Here is a 25,859-nt window from a genome sequence, read left to right as displayed (position 1 = left end):
GGAGTTGGGAAGAAGCCCCGAAATGCTGATCTGTTCTGAATAACAGCTGGACGAGCCCTCCAGATCATTTCCCACCGCACATTTTATTAGGCACAGAATGACATCAGGGCTGTGCCACTTACATTTCTTTTTTCACAATGTGATTTTATGTTTGCAAAGATATGAAAGGCAGAAGCTATAATGGAGACTTGCAAACATCTCCATATGCTACAAAAAGCCAAGGGCTTTCAGGAGAACAGTCCCCATAAATGCTCTGAGGTGACGAACTATAATATTCCATGAACTCTGATCCCAGGTTATTTCCTGAAGAAAATTTCTTTGGAGTAAATATGGCAAGTTCATATTGCCTTTGTAGCTTGGTTGTTCTGGGGAGTCAGGGTCACAGATAATAAAAACGCAAAACAACTGAAAAACAGAACTGTCTGTAAAATACACAATTAACTGTCTAATGAGATGTTAGTGCACTGTCATATCCAAATAAGCCCAGATTTATATACATCGTTGCGCTGGAAATATCAATGAGTATAAATTTAAAGAAAAACCTAAATCTCAAAAGTGTCAGCTAATATTAAAAGGAATACATTTGAATTTGTCCTGCACAGAAATGAATAGAAAAGTCATAATAAGGCATTTGATAAATTTCAGAAGGTAGAAAAATATGCATAACTGCTAATGAGAAAAAGAGTGAAAATAAATAACTGTTTTTGACATTGAGATAGTTGAATTTGCAGAGTCTTTGGTACCTTATAAATCAACATAATAAAATGTGAATAAACTATGCACTTTCATGGTGCCTGTCACCAAGATATCCAAGCTCTTGGGGGAGATTTTACTTATTTTAAAGCATTTATCCAGCTTGATTTCCCTCTGTACTTCAGAGATTCTGCATTCTTAGGCAAGGACCCAGGAGACAGACCTGTCCCCTTCCCCAAATCTTCCTCCTCCTTGAATTTATGGATGCTAACTTTAGAGTGAGATTCTGATGTTGCCTCCAGCACGGGCCAATTATTGCCATGAGCTATCTAGAAGTAAGAGTGCTGTTAAACGGCATGGGTCGTCAGATAAATTGATTCCTCTGACCAGGGACACTCACGCTAGCTTAGCCAGGGTATCTTACAGAGTCCTCTCCCTCTGTGGTTTCAACCGTTATCTCTGCACACATGCACTCAAATCTCTCACCTGGGCTCTGGTCCACATTTCTCACCCCTTTTAGATACATCCTGCTGTCTTTCCCAACTTAGCACGACCCAAGCAGGACTGTGACTTCCCCTCAAATGCACTCCTGTTCCCAACTCCTCCGCTATCCCTGTTCCAGAAATGTCAGGGGCGTCTTTGACTACTACTTTCATTTCACACAGAACTTGGAGGCTGACTTCTTGCTGGACTGGGAAGGTAGAGCTGGGAAGAGACCAGAGGTGGGTTTTAGCTGGGGAGCTCCATCTGCTATTGCTTACTGCCTCCTGGCGGCCGGCAGGGGGACAGCTGGGTGAAGCCCTCCAGGAAGGCGAACTCACTTGCCAGCACAAGTCAGGGCAGGATTCCATTCACCAGATATTTCAGAGCCCAGAGGAAAGAAGAATCAAACCTCAGACAAAGCTCACTCAGAGACCAAGAAAATTCCAAACACAGAGCTGCTGAACAGAGCCTACTGCCTGAGCAGCAACCAGAAATGGGTCAAGAGGTGCTGGGGTGAGGGGACCTGGCGTGGGTGGGAAGACCCCAGGGCAGACCACACGGGCAGTCGAGAATGAAGAAGAGACCAGAGGAGGAGGCCACAGGTCTTACAGGCCTGCCAGTTGCCGCCAGTGAAATTAATCCTGCATTTGACGCAGAGGCCCAGGGCTTTCTACTTGACCTCACTTGGTGTGGTGAAGACTGCAGGATCCTGACACCCTATTTTGGGAGAAGCTGGCTGACGGCACCCTGCAGCACGCGTGCCAGCGATGGCATGCAGGCCTCTGGACGAGGCTGTGAAGAGACGCTTGACAAAACGCAAAAGGCTCGCCGTGCCCTCTCTACCCACCAGTCAGCAGCAATGAATGGAAAAGAGTTACAAAAGAAGGTTCTCAGCCATTGCTCTGCATTTACTAAATCCTATCAGCTCCACTTTGGGACTTGTCCTGCAGCTTCATTTCCTGCCATTATCATCCTAATCCAGGCCTGCATCCTCAACACCTGATGTACCCACGGAGTCCCCAAGTGGCCCATTAGTCACCATGGGTACTCCAGATAAGGCCGAGGAGACGGGTGAGAAACGTGTCAGTGACGGCAGAGAGTGGGTATTTTATTCCACACACTGCCGGAAGCCAGTGACATGGAGAAGACACAGAGGAAGCAAGGATTCAGTTGGGGCTTTTTACACTTGCACTGCCAGAAAGACATCCAAGTGGAAAACACACAGAAATTGTATAAACGACTGTGGGACACAAGAGAGGTCTAGACAACACATATTGGGCATAATGATGTTTTAAAGCCTTTGGAACAGATGAGCTCCACTCAGGAGAGAGGGTGGAAATGACTCCTAAAGAATCTAGAATGTGAGTGGACCGGGGCAGTAGATGGAGAGGCACATAAAGGGAAGGGAAGGCTTTCGTAAGCATGAAACATACTAGATGAAACCTCTACCTGCACAATACACTGAAGAGTGACTCATTAAAGTTATGCTCTGCAACCTTTTGCATTTTGCAACATATTTTGTTACTTTGCCACAGTGTGCTTTGGCCACCATGACTGAGGACTTGCTGAGCTAGACAGCAGGAGAACCCTGTTAAGAGGAGCCCCTGGCTCTGGTGTAATATTTATCCAGATCAATGCTAAGTTCTCCCTACCTGTTTCCCAGCAGTTTCTCTGGGATGTGTTGACGCACCATAGCAAAGGGGTTGGACAGAACTGCCCTGATAGATTACATCAAGAGAGCTATCCACATTCCTTTTGGAAAGAGACTAGAGTGACTTCAAGCTGTCATCAGATTTTAGACCAAGGTTGACAGAGCTAGTCTTATGTCTACGCTTCTATAACAAGTTTACTGAATGAGTTGGACTCAGTACAGTATAAGGAAAAAGCAACTTCATTCTTTCCCACATTGTACTGAGTTCAGCACATTTAAGCAGGTTAAAGACTACTTTGCACCACTTTGTGAAAATAAATATGAAAACCTAGATGAAACAGATAATTTCCTAGGAGAACACAATTTACAAAAAATTAACTGCAATTGTGCCGGAAGAACAAGATAGATATCAAAGAACTAGCACCGCCAAAAAGCACTGGGTACAGATGGTTTCATAGGAGAATTCTACCAAATCTTCAGGTATCCAGTGCTATATCAATTATTCCAGAGCTTAGGAAAACTTCAGAATTCTTATAAAGCAAATATAGCACTGCTTAATAATTAAACCTGATAAAGATACCACACACACACACACAAAAAAAAAAAAAACTCTGGACCAATCTCATTTATGAACACTAATGCAAAAATCCCCAATGAACTATTAATAGGACCCATAATCCCATTAAGAGAAGATTAGTACATCAAGACCAAGTGGTATTAATTTCAGATTATATATGGATAAATTGAGTTAGGAAATCCATTAATATAATTTACCAGAGTTTTAGATATTTAGGGGAAATCACATGATTATATCCATAGACGCTGAAAGGCATTCCACAAAATTCAACACCCATTTATGATAAATAAAAATAAATAAACATGCAATGACAGCTAGGACAAGCCCAGAAAGAAAAAACAAAAAACAGAGCAATAGGGAAGACTAGCCCAATTGGACAGTAAAACACACTCTAGATCTCTAAATTTAACACAGATCATGATAGAATAGAAAGCCAAGAAATGGACCAACGTACATATGGAAATTCTAGCTATGCTAAAGGAAGCATCTCAAATCACTGATGATGGGATGACTGGATTGGTACATGGAAAAAGACAGACACTTTTATCCATACTTATGCCACAATTAATTCCAAATGGATGAAAGAACTAAATGTAAAAAATGAAACCATAAAAGTACTGGAAGAAAATATAGATTATTCCTTTATAACCTCATGTGGGAAAAGGCTTTCTTACTATTAACAAAAATCCAGATGTAACAACAGAACAACAAAAATAACATATAAATTTGACTACATAAAAATAAAAGTAAAATAAGACAAAACAACAACAACACTTCTACCTGGCCAACAGGAAGAAAATCATAAGCAAAGTTAAATTGAATGACAAATTGAAATAAAAATATTTGCAATGCATATCACAAATAAAGAGGCTTCTAATATAAATATCTAATATATAAGTAAGTCTTAAAATCAAAGAAAAAGAATAACAATGCTATTGGCAAAATGAGCAAACTATACATAAATAGTCCTTAGCTATATGAAAATTTGTTCGATTTTATTCAAAATAAGAGAGATTAAATTAAAACTATGCAGAGATGCCATTTCTCACTGTCATATTGGTGAAAATTCAAATGCCTCACCAACATTTTATTGGTGAGATTCTGAAGAAACAGGAACTCTCATATATTGAAAGTAAGAGTGCAAAATAGTACAACTCTATGTAAGGGAATTTGGCAATATTCACTAAACCTTGATCTAGCAATTCCCCCCATAGCAATTTGCCCTGCAAATACATCTCTAATAATATGAAAGACAATAAGCATAAGGTTATTAATTAAGGAATTATTTAAGATAGCAAAATATTGGCAACAACCTAAAGGCACATCCACAGGACAATGGCTGAATAAACTATGATAAGTATAAACAATGGAGTAGCATGCAGCTGTAAAAAATATTGTGGAAGATTTCTATGAACTGATAGGTAGTGATTTACAGGATACATTGTTAAGTGAAAAAAGCAGGAGGCAAACTAATACATACAGTATGGCAACTTTGTATGAGAAAGAAAGGGTAATATGGGTATGTATATAGGTATACACATGCAAAAAGGAACAAAAGGAAGACAAAGCAGAACTGTGCTTGGTTACCCATAAAGGAAGGGGGAAATGGGTTAGAAGGGTATGAGACTTCTCCAACAACAACTTATTATCAGTTGTAACTTCTGAACCATGCCTATGTTTTACATATTCAAAATAATAACAAAGATGGGGAAAAAAACTAAAATGTAATACAAACAGAAACAAATGAGTGTAACCATATAGCAATTGATAGCATAACCACACAGAAAAAAACAATTGAAGTGACTTGAATACAGTACTCTGTACACCCTCAGTGGAATATATTCTAAGGCCAAAAAGAAGTGCAAAGAAATCCTGACCTCTGCTTAGGAGGTTTGTTGCCAGTAGTGGTACTGGCATATTAATTCCAAGCAAATGAATAAATATATTGAAGTTTCTGAGAAGTTACAGAGTTTCCACTGTAGGAGAAAGGAGATATCAATATGGAATGGGGAAGGCAGGGAAGAACCCTGAGGCGTACGATTGGAATTGGAGTTGTGTGCATTAGCCCGTGATGTTTTAAAAAGTACATACTTCCTAGCTCTGCCCACTGAGAGGGCATGTAAGCACACGCACACACTTACAAATAGATGTGCTTAGATTAGCATATGTGCTTAGATTAGCATATGTGACTATATTAGCTGTAGATATAGAAACATGCAAAGATATAAATACAGAAAGAGAAAAGGCCAATGGAACAAAATGTTAGCAACTGTTGGATCTAGGTGGAGGGTCTATGGATGTTCACTGTACTTGCAATTTTTCTGAGGGTTTGTAATAGTTCACAGTGAAAAGCCAAGGAAAAAAATAGTTTGTCTTTCTCGTTGTGTCCAATTCCATTTCCATTTTAATTGTACTTTTTCTAGCTCTGGCTCCTCTTTCTTAAGCGCTGGGGACTGAAACAGCCTACGGTGACTGAGGCACAGGCACGTGAGCCGGGGGAGTGGTTTCGAGTTTGTTTTACGTACTCTTGCGTAGGGTTCCCCAGACCCTGCCAGGACTAGATTATCCAGGAACCAGCTCCCAGGACTCCTTAGGAGACTTCAGAGCCCTCCTATGTGAACAGTTTCAGTTACCAATTTACACGTGCCATGAAGACTTAGGGGCTGGTTTTCTGCCCACTCACGAGGACTCATGAGACCTTTCCATAGACTGTCCTCATGGATCAGATTCTTCACTACCTAGAAGGATTCAGTATCACTGATTCAGTCAAAAGTATCTCCTGCGCACCAGGCACTGCCAGGCACTGGGGACACAACAGTGAAAACAAACAGAAGTTTCAGACGTAATGGAACTTACGTTTTAGCAGTGGCTGACAGGCAACAACGAATAAATCATTACAATGTAGAATACAAACTACAGAATAAAAGCAGGCCGGCAGGATAGGGTCTGGGGGAGTGGATTACAATTTCTAGGTAGGGTAGCCAGGGAAGGCGTCACTGAAGCAGAGAAGAGGTAAAAGGTGAGCCACAACGATATGCAGGGGGAAGGTGCTCCAGGGAGTGCGAGTGTCCTGTGGTGGCCGCTGTCTGCCAGTCTGAGCAGCAGGAGCTGGGGAGAGCAAGCGGAGCAGGCGTGACAGAGAGAGGGCAGAGGGAGCCAAGGTCAGGAGGTGGGGGGCAGACGCATTGCTGGGCCTTACCGGTCATCTGTATGTAGGTCACTGTCAGGCTTTGACCTTGACTCAGAGTGAGACAGGAGCCCTAGGAGGGTTCTGAGCAGAGGGACGGTGTGGTCTGACTCACATTTTTGAAGACTTAGCTACAGCAAAACCGCTTCACTGTGCTCCCTCTTTCATCTAATGTTTAAGTTGATTATCAAACCAATCCCTGAGGCATCTTCTTTATTTCTTCACTTCTTTCTTGTCCTCAGCTAACTTACAACGGCCTCGTCACATAACAGCTGGAGCTGCCACCAAAGTGGTTCCGTCATGGGATCCAAAAGGAGTGTCAGCAGTTGTGGGCCTTTTCGGTCATGTCCACATTTGAAGATGAAAAGCAGCACGGCCGAGATTAGAGGACGGGGCAAGGTTGGGTCAATGTGGGTACAGAGAGGCCAACAGGGCGCGCCTCCTGCAGGGGCTGAGACGGGGGTTCAGAGAGGGAAAGACGATGTGATTGGTGGAAAACTGGGACTCCTGGGACACCTGGCGAGGCCAGAGAACCAGAAGGCGGGAAACGTCCAAGCGCCATCGCAGAGAGTTATTAAAATTATAACAGCAGGCCAGGGCGGGGGAGAGGCACGCCACACGCTTCAGCCATGACAGCTTCGCATCGGCCAGAGGAATCGTGGTTCCTTCCATTTCCTGAAACCACTGTCCTGGACGTAAACCTTGTGCGCTTTCCCTGACGGGCCTCACAGGCAGTGCCCGTGGAGAGGAGCGTCTCAGCTGGGGCTTCTTGAGCCCCCCGGGTGGAGCTGGGTGGTCTGATTTTCGGGCAAAGATCTCTAAAGAGACCTCATCCGAAGGGTGGGTCAGAGAAGGGGCTCGGGTCTGGGAAGCATTTCTTATCTCTTCCTCATGGCCTCTGACCTCGACGACAGGAGCAGGGACCCCATGCTGAACCGAGACCTGCCACTCTCCCCTCCCCAGCTGTGCACCTGTGCCGGGTGCTCGCCTGCTCACTGCACTGTGCCCACCACGGGCAGTGCATGACGGAGGGACGCAGGGGAGCAAGGAAGGGCCAGGGGCCATAAACAGAGGATCGGGCCGGAATCGGTTCTCACACTCCTCTCTGGGCTCGCCTGTCCCCTTCAGACCCATTGACGAGCACCATGTTTTCAATAGGCTGTTGAAGAAAGAGACGAGGAGCCTGGAGACTAAGCTGCCGTCAACAGAGCATCGGTACCACTAGCACCAACCGGCTTTATGACACAGCAGAGGAGAAATAATCAATGCATAATTTAGAGCCTAATGTTGTCATAAACACCGGAGCATCAGGATTTAGAGAGGAGAGCAGGCCAAGATATGACAAAGTTGTAATTGGGAGACAGGAAGCGACACTATTTTTCACAGTAAAATAAAAAACAGGGGAAAGGAGAGAGATTAAGAGAGAAAATGAAATGCACAGTCATTGCTAGGCTGAGTTACAAATGACCGCTTCAAATTAAAAAATGCCAAGAACTTACGTGATATCAGCATTCGGGTGCAGCCCAAAGACTTCAGGGTTATCTAGGGATGGCAGTGACTGGATGTATTCAAAATACTGGTCCAGGGTTTTGCACACGGGGATTTTATATCCAGTATAAAAACAGAATGAGGGCTCAAACATCTTCTCACTGAACCAGACCTGTAGGTGAGAGAAAATAAAATAAATAAAATTGATCAGCATCTAAATGAAAACAACCACTATAGGCCAGGCATGGTGGCTCACACCTGTAATCCCAGCACTTTGGGAGGCCAAGGCGGGAGGATCACTTGAGTCCAGGAGTTTAAGACCAGCCTGAGCAAGAGTGAGACCCTGTCTCTACTAAAAATAGAAAGAAAATTAGCTGGACAACTAAAAATATACAGAAAAAATTAGCCAGGCATGGTGGCGCATGCTTGTAGTCCCAGCTACTCGGGAGGCTGAGGCAGGAGGACTGCTTGAGCCCAGGAGTTTGAGGTTGCTGTGAGCTAGGCTGATGCCATGGCACTCTAGCCCAGGCAACAGAGTGAGGCTCTGTCTCAAAAAAAAACCCCAAAAAACCAAAAAATAAAAAAAAAACCCATTAGGCCTGCCCTCTATTTACCACCAAAGAAGACATTGCTCAGAGTGAAGAGGAGAGAGCAATTTTGCAAGCCCGCTCTGTACTGGAGTAATTTGGCAACCCTCAAATCCACTTTTGAAGAGGAGTCACAACGTATTGCAAAGTTGATGAGGTAAACCCTCCCTCCTGCCCCAAAGCATGCCTGGGCATTTTCGCTGCCTCACTCTCCCCCACGCAGTCAAGCCAGGGAGCTGCGCTTGTGCAGTTTTGCTCACACAGCGCTGAGCACCAGCGCACGGCCATGAAAACTTCTTACAAACGCCTCCCCACCCACCCCGAGCTGGAGAGCTTCCTTTGTTAATTAAGTTATGTCCCTGTCCACAAGAAGCAAATGTATCCAACTGCCTTGTTGTTTGCCTTAAGACATCCTTTTCTTATTCCATATGAATTGATTATCTGTAACAAAACAGCGAGAGAACAAATATATGCTTGGTGTGAATAGACTTGCTCTGAAGAGGAAAAAAAATGATGCTGAATGCCTATGAGCCAGAGCCGAGGCAATGACTTGTGTCTAACAGAGCAATTTTCCCGGTGAGGGGGAAATGCCGGGAAGGCGGGAGGAGCAGAAATGCAGGCACGACGTCTGTCTGAGTCACACAGAGGCCTCAATGTGAAAGACACAGGGTCTGCGCCTCACTCTGGCAGGCACACTTTCTCTAGCATCTTCCCCCATCTCCTTCGTCCGGCTCTCTTTCGGCCCAGTGATTGCCCTGAAATAAATACCCTGTGTACCGGTTCTCTCTCTGTTTTATCCTATTCAACTCTGTGCACGAGGCACGGAGCTCAGAACCAGAACAGAATGCAAAGATGAGAAACACACAGTCCTTTCCTTCAAGGAGCTTGTCACCCGGTGGAGGGATAAGCCAATTACCTAATAACCATGATACAAAGTGCGCGAAGGTAAGAGCCAGAAGGAAATAAAAATAAGCAAAGTACTAAGGAGGCTGAAAGCAGGATGAAAGGACAGCCAGGTGGTGTCACATGGGGCTTTATCCAGGAGATTAGCCTTGAAGGAGAGGATCTGACAGGAGAATTGGGACTGCAGAGGCCACACAAGCGAGGGCATAGAGTGACTGACACCAAAGTGGGAGGCTGGCTGGGGGCATGATGCAACCTGGAGTAGGTATATTGTGGCTGGAAGAGACAGGACAGGAAAGGTAAGGTGAGGTCATACGTGGACGCTGTTGATGTTGGGTGAGGACTGGTGCTCAGTTTAAGAAGTGGGGACCAGTTGAAAGTTATTCAAGAGAACAGTGCTATGAGCATGGTCGCTATTTAGAAGGTTAGATTTTTAGTGATGTAGATGACTTAAACTGCAAAAAGACATCCTGGGGGCCATGGGTCTTCCACATACAGATAACAAGTGACCACACTGAATTCCATGTTGCCAGATGACATGTATCTATAAAAGCAAAATGAGGTTTCTTCCTATTTTTCCATTACTTTACCTATACACACACAATAGCTAAATTCACACACATGAAGATAACTGAGTTTCACCAAATGTGGAGGCTACTTTGGGGTAGAGTCAAAACACAGAATATGTCTACATGGAATTACTTTGGGAGACTCTAACAAGTAACCACAAAGATAAGCAGTCCTCATCCAAGAACACTGAATAAGGTGCTGCAACTGTTGATTTTAGCAGAGATGCTCCGAAAGATGCCGAGGACAGAGAAAACAACAGAGGTTCAAAGACAAGCCCTAAGTCGAAGTCACAGGGACAGAAGACCCCAGGTGCAAGCACCGGTTTACAGTCGAACTGCTTCTCCCCTGGGCAACTCTGGATGACAGGGGGAGCTGGTTAGAAGTCAGACTGGGGCTGAAGATGGGATCAACGGGGAGTGAGGGCGTGTAGTCTGCAGGGCTTTCCACAGCCGTCCTCAAAAGGGCTGCGGCCGGGTTCACGTGGCAACCTCATGTCCTTAGAGCCAGAGACCCATACTCGCCCGGGTCATGGAGAGCCATCTGAAACAGGTCCAAGCTAGACAGAGGAATAAGAGAAGGAAAGAAACAGGTGGGATGGGAGTTGGAGAGGCTGGCAGGGGAGGAGCAGATCCAGTGGGAATGGGGAGTGGGGCTGGTCCGTGGTCGGAGAGCTGGAGCCCCTGCAGGTGAGGCTACTCTGAGCCCTGAGAGGCAGGGCTGGAAGGAGCCTGGGGAAGCTATATGGAGCGAAACAAGGGAAAAATAGCAGGATGAACTTTTCATTTAGGGCACTGATTGCTGAGGGCGGAGTTCAGAAGAGCCAGAACCAGATGACATAAGGGAGAAACACAACCTGGGTGACGATGGAACTGCTGTTACTCAGGCGCAGCCAATGGACCAGGGGCCTGGACAAGGAACCCTGTGCTTCCACACCAGGGAGTCTGCCGTCCCAAATACACCTGTCCCAGCCAAGCCCAGGCCCAGAGGATGGAGAATCTGAGGCTTCTAGAAGGGGCTGAGGTCATCTGACTAGTCTGTTGCCCAAATGTCAAATGTCAGGGGACAGAGAAGCAGCAGAAGAGGAGGAAAGACAGCAGGTTAGGGTCAGAGAAAGGAATCGCCCAGCCTGAGGTCTGGAAGGTGTAGGAGGCTGAGTGAGCCGCACCTCCCCCTCTCCCTCCCTGTGCTCTGGGCTCAGCCATCTACCTGGAGGTGCTGGATTAACATAGCAGCTTTCAACTGTGACCATCTACATGCTGAAGAATTCTAGATCTTTATCTCCAAAGCTGAGCTCTACTCTGAGCTCCAGATCTGTAAATGCAGCTGCTTTGTTTATGTACATTCATTCATTCTTTTATTGAACAAATATTTATTTAGCAGCTATTATGTACATGGCTCTGTTTCAGGTGCTGGGAATTTAGCATTGATGTACTCAAAGTCTCTGGCCTCATGGTACTAATAGATATCTCAAATGTTACGTGATCAAAACAGAACTCCTAATTTCCAGCCCCAGCCTATAAAATTCCCTCCTCCTGCAGTCTTTTCCTTTCTCTGAAAATAGTCACATTCTCTCTCCAGCTGCTTAGGTCGAAACTAGGAGTGACCTTGACCTTTCCCCCATACACCTGACCCCATCAGCATTCCGCTGGTGCTGTCTGTGAAACACCTGAAGCTAACCACTTCTCATGGTCTCCACTGCTGAAACTCCAGTGTTAGGTACTTTCACAATTATTCTAACAAAGCGTACTTACTAAGACATCTTTTCTTCTCCTTTGAACCTCATACAGAGGTGAGTTTCTCATACTCTTTAGTTTATTACTTTCATGAATCTAGGCCCATTTGATTTTAGTTTTTCCCCATTCTGCCCTGATATCCACTCACTGACTCCTTCCCTCCAAGGGCATCTATTTAAATTCGATTTAAATGTGCTTGATATATGTCCTTGAATCTGTATATATCCTTGGGAACTATACATCTATCACTTTATAGATGAATTTTATTTTTAAAGCTCTGCACTCAACAATGTTTTTAAGACCTATGCATGATGTCATGTAGATCATCTCTTTCTACTGCTGCACTACATACCCCCAAAGGCACCTATGACATTTAACTTACCTATTTCCCCATAAGAATACATAAGTTGTCTTCAACTTCCCACTACCACAAACAATGCTATGAATAATGTCTTTATACATTCTGAGAATGTCTCTGGGACCTATGCTCAGGAGTAGGATTGTGGTTCGGAAGGCAGTCCTATCACACACTTAATATTGACTAAGTGCCACCAGAGTGCACCCAGGAAGAGTGAGCAATAGTATTCCATTGTGCTCACCCACTACGTCTTACCTATTCCCTTAGGATTCTTAGGCTTTAGTAGTGGATGCTAGGATGTGCCACCCGATCCTCCTTCAGCACCCAGGCACTCACACCTCCAGCTATCTGGAGTATTGTCCCTCCTCAGGAGCTGCCTGGCAGAAGGGAGCTGCCTCAGCCAAGGTCATGCCCTGGGGGAAGGCCAGGGCATGATGAGGAGGGGGCACTGAAATGCAAATCTCCATCTCAGAGTCTGTTTCCAGGGAAACCAACCTATGCCAGTTGACTTCAGCTCCACACACAGTGTTGCCATGAACATTTTTGTACATACTCATTTGTGGACTGTTTTTAGAAATGTTCTGGGATAAACCTAGCTAGGATGCTGAATGTCATTAAGTATTGCCGAACTGCTTTCCAGGAGGTCTGTACCAACGTGACCTGCCAGCAGCAGGGCTCCCGCCTCCACACATCCTCCCCAGCACTTACTGTTTCCCACCTCGCTCCACATATGGCTTTAAGAAATACTTGCAAAAATATGTAAGGGTTAAAAGAAAAATAAGTTTTCTGGTTAACTCTCAGCTTACCAAAATATGCCCAAAGCTTGTGCTTTGTTGTTGAGGTTTTAAATTTGTTAAGGGGAAAAAATTATTAAAGCAGAGATTACCAATATAGGTCTTAATTAATATAAAGAACTTAATAACCATAAAATACTCATATCTGATGTTTTTCTCTACCTACGGGATACATATTGCTTCTCTGACATGTAAAAAAATTCTAAGAAGAGTTTGAGTCTGGTAGGTGTTATTTATAGTATTCATCCTTCAGGTGAAAGCCTTAATTGCTAAGAAAGAATTTTCTCTAGAAAATGTTTATCAGTGTGCTATCTGTGGGTTTTATTTGACACAGAGAAAAAGTGAATACTTCATCAGTTTTGAGCTGTCCAATCCAACAGAAGAGATGAGAAACTCAAATTATGATTAATTCTTTGATCACTTAATTTGGGGCTTGCAGTCACCATGAGATTTGCATTCAGAGGAGAAGGCATAGAAGTGAGGTGCAGCAGCATGGGGAATACGGAGGAGGGTGGTGGGGTGACACCCCAGGCACGATCAGTCCATCTGTGCAGGAGAGGAGTCGTAGACCATTGAGAACTGACTGCTGTGCTGCCCCGGAACACAAGCAGATTGCTAGGGTGTGTGTGTTTGTGTGTGTGTGTGTGTGGGTGTTTCTCGCTAACTCTTTGCAGCAGCTCTGCTTTATACTTTCCCCCCTAAGTTGGGCACACCTGTTACAAACAAAAAATATTGGAAAACCCAATGAAATGTCTGCATGCTTTATTTTTTCTACATTGACTTACTCTAGCAAAGCAATTAAGTAGACGTTTATCAAAGTCGTCTGTCACTCTGCCTCCATATTGCACTTCTCCAATCATGTACCGGACTGTACTCCACGATACACCCTTTATTAAAAATAAAAAAGCATAATTCATTGTTAATCAAAACAAATAATTATAAACATTTCAAGTCTTTCCCTAGAAGAAAGGTCTGGAAGAGAAAGCACTAGTTAGACTGCGTTTAAAATTATCCATTATCTCTTATTAATAACTCAGGGCTGGAATGGCTATGGTTTGTTCACGAAAGAAAAATCTATGATGCTAAACACTAGGAAATATATTGCCCATAGATTATTAAAAATAGGGGAAAAAAAGACTATTTTTCATTCTGTAGATGTAATCAACTATAATAATCATTTAGTAATGCCAAGCTGTTACAGAGGGAAAAAGTGGTGCTTAGTGAAGAAAGGAGAAAAATCAAGTAATCAACGCTTTAATATGCCTTCTTAGTAATATATTTTCTGGAATCAGTATGAGAACAACCAGAAAACTATTTATTCACAAAATTTTTTTTACAATACAATCCTCTGCCATCTCATTCTGTGTGCTAAAACTACATCAAAGTATTAATTTCTATAGCAATCTTACACTAGCAATATATTATAGATATTAATAGTTTTTTTAAAAAAATGATCATTTGAGGTAGGAGAACTGAGAATTTTTTATTTTTATTTACTTTTTCTTTGTTAAAATTTTATTTTTCAGCTTGGTTGGTTTTCAAAGCAACTATGTCAAGGTAACTATTATTTGTATTTACGAAAATGATAAATAACCACAGGAATAAGAACCCATATGATAAAATTTTTTTTGAGAGACAAAGTCTTGCTTTGTCACTCCTGGTAGAGTGCAGTGGTATCATCATAGCTCACTGTAACCTCAAACTCCTGGGCTCAAGTGATCCTCCTGCCTCAGCCTCCCAAGTAGCTGGGACTACAGGCATGTGGGTCTCACTCTTGCTCAGGCTGGTCTCGAACTCCTGAGCTCAAACCATCCGCCCGCCTCGGCCTCCCAGAGTGCTAGGATTACAGGCATGAGCCACCACACCTGGCCCACACAATATAATTTTTCATTGAACTACCATGATCTTAATTTTACTTTAAGAGATAGGGTCTAACTCTGTCACCCAGGCTGGAGTGCAGTGGCACCATCATAGCTCACTGCAGCCTTGAACTTCTGGGCTCAAGATAGTTCAAGTAGCTGGAATTACAGGCGTTAGCTACTGTGCCCAGCCCTACTCTTAATTTAATATCTTTCTGTCATTTCAAGGAAAACCGATGGTTTGGTTCTAGAGTAAACATTCACCATAGCTCACCATGACCATACTAATACTACCGCATCTGTTGTGATCCTGAAGGCCTACTATGGGGAGGAAGAGAGGAACAGACAGTAGAACGTGGTAATTATTGAGCCCTTATTATGCACCACAGACTGTACTTTCACAAATACTAACTCATTTATCCCTCACAGAAACCATGGGCATTTTCTAGATGAGGAGACAGGCTCTGAGGCTCATTAACTTGCCCAAGGTTATAGAAAAACCAAATTTCTAGCCCTTTACATGTGTGAGAGGACAACTGGGTTTGCGTTCTTAGCTCTGTGAACCTGAGAAGGTCTCTTAGTCTCTCACCCGTTACCTCATCAGTAAAATGGGGACAATAGTAATGCTTCTTTACCCACCTGACAGCTTCACAGACTCGGGAAGATAAAAATGAGACTCTGCATCCACGAGCACTTTGAAAACCGTGGAGCGCCATACAGTGATTAGAAGTAATTGCTGTTTATACGCATAAGTTTAACGGTTACCTAAGAAGTGGCTTACGGTGGAAAAGAACTTTCACATGGGCTGGCAGAGACCATCTGCACTTCCAGGAGACATAAGATGCGTGAGGAAATGTTCACTTAAGGGATACCTTCTCTTGACGTGCATGGTGGCACTTGAGTGTGAATGAGGAAGGCTGTGCTATTTTGCAACACGCTGAGTTTCATTCCTGAACTCGGCCAGAGATGTCCCCTTCTGTTGTGTGTGAGTGTTGGTGGGGGCGGGAGGCCAGGCAAGTAGAACCTGATTAAAATGACCAGCCCCTCTGAAGGGGGTTGGCGGGACCTCAGCAAGCTCACTCTGTATCACCGACTGAAAATGACCTGTGGAGCTCTGATTTAAGGACAGCAATAAAAATAGGAAAAAAAACCAATTTCACTCACTTTTTTGATATCGCATTCATCAAGGTGATTCTGAATAAACTGAACACTGGCGGAAAAGTCAGCAGAATTGAATTCATAGGGAATATTCCATCCTAAGGGACCAAATTTTCGCCGCTCCTTAAAAACACCAAAGAAGAGTACTGAGTGGGTTTTTAAAATTATCTGTAGCTGATTTCTGTTTTTATTATGAACAAAATAAAGTATAGTAAAATTAAGGCCACGTTATCAAAATAAGATGACATTGTCTTAAAAGAACAGTACATACAATTTTGGATATACAGTCATGTGTTGCTTAATGATGGAGTTACATTTTGAAAAACTATGTGACCATCATAGAGTGTATTTACGCAAACCTAGATGATACAGCCTACTACACACCTAGGCTATACGGCATAGTCTATTGCTCCTAGCTACAAGCCTGTACAGCATGTTACTGTACTGAATACTGCAGGAAATTATAGCACAATGGTTTCTGTGTATCTAAACATACCAAAATATAGCAAAGTACAGTACAAACATGGTGTGAGACGACAACCATATACGCAGTTGTTGATGGAAACACTGTTATGTGGCACAGAACTGTATTGACCATTAGAAATTTTATTTCATGGCTCGATAGCCAAATGGTTTATAGAAACAAATCTCCAAATATTTCCCAAGTGTGAGTTCTTGGGTTTAAAAAAGTCCACTGACAACTCAAAAAATACAGTAGGAGCTCGATAAATATCTGCCAAATGAACTGTTAATCTAAATTGGACTCTTAAAAGTTTGAAATGTCAAATGTAAGCGTTTGGATTTTTCAAGTTGGATAACTTAACCACACAAGAGCATTCAGACTCCCTGCTAGCTTTACTTTGAAATCGTGCCATTTCAGATTTTGAAAATTAAGAATTTCTATTGTGCACATGACACATCTGTCTTAAAACTGTCACACAAACCTCATTTGGTTCTCTCTACTTAATTGAATAGGGCCTAAAAGACTCCTAGGAAAGAGTGACTAAGTGTTAATTACCCGTAAATAATCAAACTGCACTCAGAGCAAATGATTCAATTGCTTTGATATTCTGGAGACCATGTTAAAGGTATATAAGTGTTAGAACTGCTATCTCCAGGCACTGATCACCCAGAAAACCATATAAATGAGTCCAAATGTTTTCATGCCATTGCTTTCCTGTCCTGGCACATAATCAGCCTCTAAGAGAGGAAGGCTCAGTGATTTATTTGGATTAGCGCCCAGGCGATAATAGACGATATAGACAGTAGGACCCCTATACTTGTGCAAGAATGTTGAATTCCACTTCTCTAGCTCTAAATACATACTAACTTTTCATTCCCTTTTCTGCCCTCCCCAACCCAACACACACACACACACACACACACACACACACACACACACACATTGGTGTTTTTACAAGCCATTCCAGTCCTTATGGCAGCTGTTCCATGCTTCAGATCTGGAATAATCCTACCATGTAAAGGAGTCCAAATAAATTTTTGCTTGGACAAGTTCACGGACAAGTCAGAGAAGAAATTCGGAAAGTGCAAAGCTTTAATTACTGATTTTCAGGGCATGCTTTTAAAGTATTAAGTAAATGATTAACATTAATTTGGGTCCAAATGTTCTGACCCTGGGAGAACAGACTAAGGGCAAAAAAAAAGAACTCTTAAAAATGTAAAATATTACCATTACTTCTGGACCTGTACTTCTTTAGGTTAGGTCATCAGGCATTAGAGATTTTTACCATGTGACTCACGTCACAGCCCTTAGCTAATTTGATGAAAGGTGGACAACCAGCCCAAGAAGAGCTGACCAGATTCCTTCTCCCAGGAATTTGGACTTCAGGTTCAGACTCACTATCTGGAGTTTACAGTAGGAAAACCTGTGAACTCAGCAGCCGTGAAGTGCCGCCTTCCACCTTGTACAAGAGGAGGTGAGGAGGAACGGCCTCAACAGAAGGAAACACTGTGTGGTCCCAGGGGCAAGAACAGCCCTTAAAGCCGTCTGCTTCTCTCGATAGCTTTGTGCCTCCTGGGCCCAGCACTCACATTGCCTTGGTTTGTTTTTTTAGTGGTTTCATGTTGAAATATTTGGTCCTGTAACCAGAATTTGAGCCTTGACAGTGAAAGACATGCCTTCCATTTTTGTCTCTCCTTTTGCACCTGCACCTTTGGGGAAAGAGTCATTGATGCCTGATAAACGTTTGGCTGATTATCATCAGAATGAAAGGAACTGTCCCTCTCACCCTCTGGGAAGTCGGTTCCCAGGCTGATGCAGTGTTTTGAATTTCTGGAGTGGAGCTCAGAAACATCAAGGTGAGCCTTTTCCAGGCTATTCAAGGAGCAAAGGAGGGTTAAGAGAGTCTATAGGATATTAACATGAAAATGTGTACAGCTAACACTTTAGTCCCTGGAATTTCTTCCATCTCGAGGACTTCGAAGGGAAGAATGCTAACACTTATTAGTGTAATATGAATGTTTTCCCATTTTTGGAAAAGAGAATCAAAATCTACACTATTAGTTTTACCTATGTGTCTGACTTAGGTTTTAAAATTTAATGTTCAATTAGAAAGAGGATTGAATGAAAAATAATTCTTTTCAATTACTGAAGCTGCTTAAATTGGCTCTATGGAAACACTCCCATTTATATGCACTGAGCAATTGCAATTTAGTTGCTTTTTAAAATGTGAGCTCTGAAAATTGCCCAAATGCTGAGATTTGCTTCACATTTTTCTTACTACCAATTTTCATTTAAAGCATTTACTTTTTAAGTTGGTTCACTAAAGTCATAATAAACTGATTAGCTCATCTTGGAAGAGAAAAGACAAAATCTTGGTGGGTGTCTTTTCCTTCACAAATGAAGTCATCTCACCTTTCTGCTATTTTTTTAATTATTATCTTGGAATACTATCAAGATAGACTGAAACCACTGGAACCTAAAAACTCATTTGGAAGCTCAGAAGCTAGGGGTTTTGCTAGACTTATTTGGAGCATTGAATTGCTTCAGTCCAATGAGTATTTTTGAAACCATGGGATGCGTCCTATGTAGTACAATAGGAAAATATTTAAATAGACATATTTTCAAAGAGTTTTAATCTAGTTGAGAAATAAGACTTAGAAACAAGAAAAGGACAAGGTGATAGTAAATGTAATTTAACTGCCAAAATTTAGCAGACGGCAAAAGCCTGAAGAAGATGTTCAATCAGAGGCTTCTGGGAAGAATGAAACTGAGCTAGTCTTCGAAAAGAGGAGAGAAGAGACTTCCAGGCTTGGCAAAGGCCACGAGCAAGACAGGAACACAAAGCTTGTGATCTGTGGAGGCCGCTGCAGGTAGAAGGTTCTACTGCCAGCTCTGGTGAGCTGCAGCAGCACGTGCTTCAGGCATGGAACGTAGACAGATTTGAATGTTAAAACGTCATTCAACAGAAGGGAGTTATTACACATTGTTAAGTCGGAGAGTGATGATTTTAGGAAGACCGGTCTACTCCCTACTTAATTTGACCAATGCAGTTCCTTCTTTTTATTTCAAAGAATATATGAAACACACAACTACTAGTGAAATATGGAAAACTTGGAAATATGAAAAACTCCTTCAACACTGATGAAAAGTTGCTCAAAGGAGCCATCATTTTAATGATGTCAAAGCTATTTCCAATTTTATGTTAGATGAACTACTTCAGCAGTTCCCAAGCCCAGTGCAGAATCTCTTCACTTGCATCTTCAAAACAAGACAACTGGAGTTAACTAATGCCAATAACTGCAGCTAATATAAAATGAAAAACATAATCCATACTAGAGAATAAAATGGGAACTTTAACAGGTAAAAATAAGTAACAAAAAATAGTCAGAAGCACTAGGAAACACTATAAGGTGGGGTATGAAAGATAAACCTGTGTTATATTATCATAACCATGTGAAGACACTTAAACTAAGAATTTTATAATTATGCCTCTCCAAAGCAAGAACTTTACCTACACTATTAAATTTGAAAGGAGTGTTTGTCAAGGCTCAAACTTGACAAAGAAAACAAACTGCAAGGGGAATAAACACTTTTCTTAATGAAGAACTATTAATTGTGGAATTCCCTGGGCCCTGTCAATATGGCCATTTTTATGTAATATTTAAATTATTTTTAAGGGCCATGATAAAATTTCTAAGTTTGCAACTGCCATTGCAGGCCCTTAGCAATCCTAATCAATTAACCTTAGCAAACAAACAAAACAAAATCTCAGAGTTACGTAAAAGCTGTTAGCTGTTAGAAAAGTCAGAAATGTGAGGCTCAATGTGGGCAAACTCAGATGATGGGGAGAAAAATTCCAAACCGTGAAATGGATGTAAAAATGGCTGAAGACTCCTGCCTTAAGGGCTATGGTGTTTGGCCATCATTCTCAATTCTCATTGCATATTAGAATCACTTGGCAGTTTCTGAAAAGATACCTCCTCCCTCTGCTCCTCCCAGGGTTCTGATTTAAGTGGTCTGGGGTCCAAGCATTGGCTGAGAATCATTGATTAAGACATTTACTCAACCAATGCACCCTTCAAAGAGCGGTACATTGACCATCAATAGGAAAAAAACCCAGATGTTATTCTGACCTTCTGTAGGAGGTGTTGGGAGGAGACTAAAAAAATGCCATGAGTTTCAAAAGACCAAGGCTTTGGAGGAAAATGTGCTTAAAACTAAAATCCCAAAGGGTGAATGTGGGCTTGCTCTAAAACCCAGAACGATGTTACACTGGAGTTCCCAGGAAATTATTGAGGCCAGAGAGAAGATTCACAGGTCATCTTCAAGACGATGCCAAAGTGTTCTCAGGGAGTGGTGGCCAAACAGAGGCCAGGCTCACGCCAGAGTACCGGGAATAAGAAAGTTGTCCCCAATCAGCCAAATCTACTTCCCCTTCCTCTAGGAAAGGAGGGGGCTCACTTTGTTCCCTGCCACAGGAGTAGGATCCACATGACGCATCATGCCCTGGAACTGGGGTGAGGTGATGGCGTAATGCCCAGCCAGGATTCAGTGGGACGAATGACATTTTTCAGGGGGGAGCAGGCAGGGGGATGGCTATTTTACCACTGGGCTCTCCTCCACTCTAACGTGGGATGGACTCCAGCGTGAACCCCTCCCCAGCTCTGAAGGTTCAGATTATGTGACATGAACTAATTCTTTTCTCACTCTCTGCAATGACAAAAGTATACACACCATGTTTGCATAAAGCAGGGGATACCTGTGTTAATTTGTAGAACATAATTAATTAATTAACAAATCAGATTTTTGTCTCTTATGTTCAATGCTACAGAGATAAAAGAAACGTAAGTCACTATCTAATTCACAATGTTCCTTCCTATAGTGGTTGCGTCTCAAACTCCCACGTGCACACAAATCCCTTGGGCACCTTATTACAATGCAGGTTCTGACTCAGCAGGTCTGGGGTGGGACCAGGGCTGTGTCTGGAACAAACTCCCGCGTGACATTGCTGGCCCAGGATAGCAGTTCCTAGAGAATTCTGGACTTTTCTATCAAGCTGGCTCTTATCCTAACCAACTTAAAAAATATATTTAGGCAGTATCAGTAAACAGTATTTCTGAAACATAATTCTGAAATTTCTGTGAGATTTGTGAAATATTGCCGTAAACGTTTCTGACATTGATGAAAAAAGAATAGAGGGAAATATGTTTGAATTACCTACACTTGCTGAACAGGATGACAGAATTTTAGAAATGGGGAAAATTTTGAAAGATCTCCTTCTTCAGCTTGAACTGCATGGAAGCCCTGAGACATAACTTGATCAGCCTCACCCAGATCACTGATTTCACAGCAAGTACTAAAGTCCAGGCCTCCCGACTCTCAATGGGGTGCCATTTCTAGCACACTACTATTTGATTTTAAGAGATATTCAACATTTTGGGTTTTTTTTTTTTTATGGACACACCACTATTAGCTTTATGGCCCTAGCAGAGGGAATATTTTTCTTTGTTTTAACCTAAACACGTGCGTGTTAAGTGCAAGCACACTTTTGCCCCATAACTGGACCATGGTCCTGTTGCCCTTCTTCTGTTTAGCACTTAGATAATGGCCACTAAGAACACAGGTTGCTGCATTAACCACATGGAAAATCCCCCAATTATCTCTCCACGATAAGCACATTGGAAGAGTTGAATCATCGCTACTGGGAACAGAATCATTAAAAACATTATTTGTGAATTGGGAATTAAATAACAGAGTTAAAGCAATATTTGTATTAGCATGTGATAAGGTCTAGCAAAGCGAACAGTTCCTAGATAAGAATGTATGAAATACGCTTCAGTGACTTGAAAGCTATAATTTACAATCCAAAGGCCACAATGGAACTTAGTAAAAATAACCACCAACAAAGCATTGAATCTGGTTTTTAACTCTCTCAGGGTTGGGAGACAGACAAATCCCGCAGCCTTCTCCGTTGGGCGGCACGGAATCTAGCAAAGCGACAGGGATGATGAGCCAGGGGTGAACACCCGTGTCTTCTGGGGTAAGCATTCAGTTCCCCTCTGTCCTCGGGCAGGGCAGAGAGAGGCGAGGTGAAGCCCCCCACACCACTGTGCACAGCTAGAAGCACAACTTCTGGGACGTGCCAATTGATTCCTTTGTCCCTCACCCCAGCCTCAGGGAGGGAAGGAATGAAGGAAGGGGTTAAAGGAGCCCCTTCAATTCTCTGTGAAATCAAGAATACATTGAAATCACACAGCTTTCAAATGCAGAACAAGACAATAACAAAAAAATTAAAAGTCCCGCAGACTAGTTGCTTGGTAACCACAAAAGTATTAAACAACTATGTAAGTACTTAGACTGTAAAAGCACTGGTTCTCCTCCTCCTCCAACGCCACCACCACTTTTACTGCTGGGTTGTAAGTAGGCGCAAAACGTACATACATCGGAGCCAGGCAGTTCCGGAGCTACCCCACGCGAGGTGTACTTAACCTTTTTGAGGCTCGATTTCCTCATCTCTGAGATGGTGATAATCCTACCCTGAAATGTGGTTGTTAGCATTACATGAGATGGTGCACATAAAATTCCGGGCCAGCATAGGAAAACCAAGCTCCTATCTAAATGATCCATTTGCTCATCCTGCAAATATTTACTGAGCTCTGGCAAGGTCCCAGGTGCTGCTGTGGCAGTGGAGTTCCGGCTGTTACAAACAGACAGTCTTGGCCCTGGAGAATGTTACATTCCAGTGGCCAGGGCAGGGGCAGGCGGGGCGTACAGGAAATACATAAACCAGTGCACACTACACCCCGTGGGGAACGTGTTGGGAGGGAAGATGAAGCAGAGCCACCCCGGAAGGCCACACCACAGCATCAGCCATCCCCTAGATGTGAAACCACTTTCCAAGGTTACCTGCACAGTGGAGTGTAAAAACGCTACTGTGTAAAGCATTGGCTTCCACATGGGCAAATTACTGATGTCCAGAAGGTCTTGATTAATTCCAGCAAATGTTCTCTTCAAGCCTGCACGTACACCTTGGGGTGGCTCATTAGTGAATTTGAGGGAAGTCTGTCATGAAAAGCAAATAGTTGTTTTGTTTCTACAAATTACTATAAAGAATAAAATAGAACTTACAATACATTATAATAAGGTAGAATATCCCTTATCTGAAATGCTTGTGACTGGAAGTGTTTTGGATTTCAGATTTTGGAATATTAACATTTTACTTACTGGCCGAGCATCTCAAATCCAAAAATCTGATTTTAATTTTCAGATTTAGGATGTTCAACCTGTACATCAGACAACAATATGCTTACAATACACAAAATGTGGGCTAAAGTTTAGCACTGTGTAAACTAATTACATTGACCAGAGCTGAAACCCAGCAGATTAGTACCAAGTCTCAGAACTCTTTCTTTTTTGAGACAGAGTGTCACTCTGTTGCTTGGGCTAGAGTGCCATAGCTTCAGCCTAGCTCACAGCAACCTCAAACTCCTGGGCTCAAGTGATCCTCCTGCCTCAGCCTCCTGAATAGCTGGGATTACAGGCATGTGCCACCATGCCCAGCTAATTTTTTCTATTTTTAGTAGAAACAGAGTCTAGCTCTTGCTCAGGCTGGTCTAAAACTCCCAGGCTTAAGTGATCCTCCCGCCTCGGCCTCCCAGAGTGCTAGGATTGCAGGTGTGAGCCACTATGCCCGGGCCTTAGAGCTCTGTTGTGGAAATATTTATTAATAATATAGTCTAACCTTGATGTTTATAGTCAAGATTTTGATGATTACAGTACAAGATTTTGCAGTGCAGACTCTACTGGACCAAAAAGCCCCAGTTGTGTTTCCATCTCTCAATAATGGCAATTATGCCATCTTTATCCATATAACTCTCAATGAAAAATACTTATCTCAGAGTAACAAACCTGAAGCAACGTAATTGGAAATCGATCATGGGGCTCAGTAGTTATCCATACTCGGAAAGAATCATTGCTGGCTTCAGTAGTACTTAGTGTCTCTAGTAATTCTTCCATGAATTCCAGGCCAAGGTGACAATTTTGCAGTAATACCCAACCACCCTGTATCAAACAATGAGTTCATATTTATTTCCTGTAACTTTTTTGCTATGATTTCAATAAAACAAAATGCACAAATTTTTAAAAACCGCTTTGTTTAGAACATGTGAATACTCTCTTTTGAGCACTTTTTAAAACATTACATGTCAATACAATTATTTCTTCTGCTACTGGTACAAGCTGATTACTTGGAATCAAGTGGGCTCAAAATGATTGTATTCTGCCACCCCTGGTTCAGAAAGGAACAGAAATTAAAACTTGAAAGCAAACTTGTGTAAGTTTAGTACAGTGTGTGCACCATCTAATGGTGGGAATGGGTATTTTGGAATTGGTGACTTAAATTGTCCTGCTTAAGGTAAATCAGAACTGACTCACCCCAAAACCAAGAAGACTGGTTCATGGTCATAGTTACAAAGAAAGACACACATTGTCTCACGAAAGCTGGAGACAATACATTTGGTGACATTTGCTACCATAATACTAAACCTTACTCTTTAATATCACTCTTCCCACGCAGTCCTGAAGCCACATAACTTATTAAGTACTGTCTAAATAAATACTTAATAAACTACCGTTAACAATGTAAGTCACATAGCCATCCCTGCCCTGTGAGAACATAGTTTCTTAACCAGACAACACTTTAATGTTTCATTTCCTCATAGAGGAATCAGCTATATAAACTACAAAATATTGAGCTAAATAAATATATAGTGAGGCACATATATCATGCCTTCAGCTGCAGGAGAAAACACAACTTGGACTGGCTTAAATAGCGAGGGGAATGTGTTGGTCTATATAACTGGGGCGTTCCGAGGAAGATGGAATTCAGGATTCGTGTGTATAGTCATAGACCCAGTGACTTTCTGGTTCCCTACTCTGCATTCCACAATGTCAGCTTGATCCTACATCTGGTGTCCCTCAAGGTGGCAACACAGCTGCACCTGTTCATGTGGTTCTTTCCCCCTAATAATGCCATTATTATCAATACTTACCCCACCTTGAGAAACAGAACATGGAAGTTATAAAAACTAGTATTCCAAAGAAGGTTGACGGGAGTGCAGTGTGTGAATTTCAAAACGTCTCACTCATTGAAATTAAAGAAGTTATTTAAGGCCTAAAGTTAAACTGTCAAATCACTCAATAGAGTGAAACGTTCGATCTGAGTAAAAATAATTATACATAATTGCTTTGATATATATATAAATTAAATATATTATAGAATTTAATTAAGTGATAAAGATTAAGGCTTGGGGCATTTGAAAATTAATGACTAGCTTAAAAATTTGATGACCCAAGC

At 42.4% G+C, this 25,859-nt stretch overlaps 1 protein-coding gene across 1 annotated transcript in view; it reads right to left on the bottom strand.

Moving 5' to 3' along the window:
• DNAH8 (dynein axonemal heavy chain 8) overlaps positions 1–25,859 on the bottom strand; it is a 286,065-nt gene that overhangs the window by 26,573 nt on the left and 233,633 nt on the right. Inside the window, 5 exon segments of the mRNA XM_045542103.1 lie at positions 8,091–8,251; positions 13,810–13,911; positions 16,048–16,164; positions 23,411–23,566; positions 24,413–24,565. Of these exon segments, the coding sequence (XP_045398059.1) occupies positions 8,091–8,251; positions 13,810–13,911; positions 16,048–16,164; positions 23,411–23,566; positions 24,413–24,565 (689 nt within the window).

This window comes from Lemur catta, chromosome 2, assembly GCF_020740605.2.
Source record: "Lemur catta isolate mLemCat1 chromosome 2, mLemCat1.pri, whole genome shotgun sequence".
In the NCBI taxonomy this organism is placed as follows: Eukaryota; Metazoa; Chordata; class Mammalia; order Primates; family Lemuridae; genus Lemur; species Lemur catta.
Note: the sequence above shows the minus strand (reverse complement) of the source record. Positions and strands in the feature narration are given on the sequence as shown.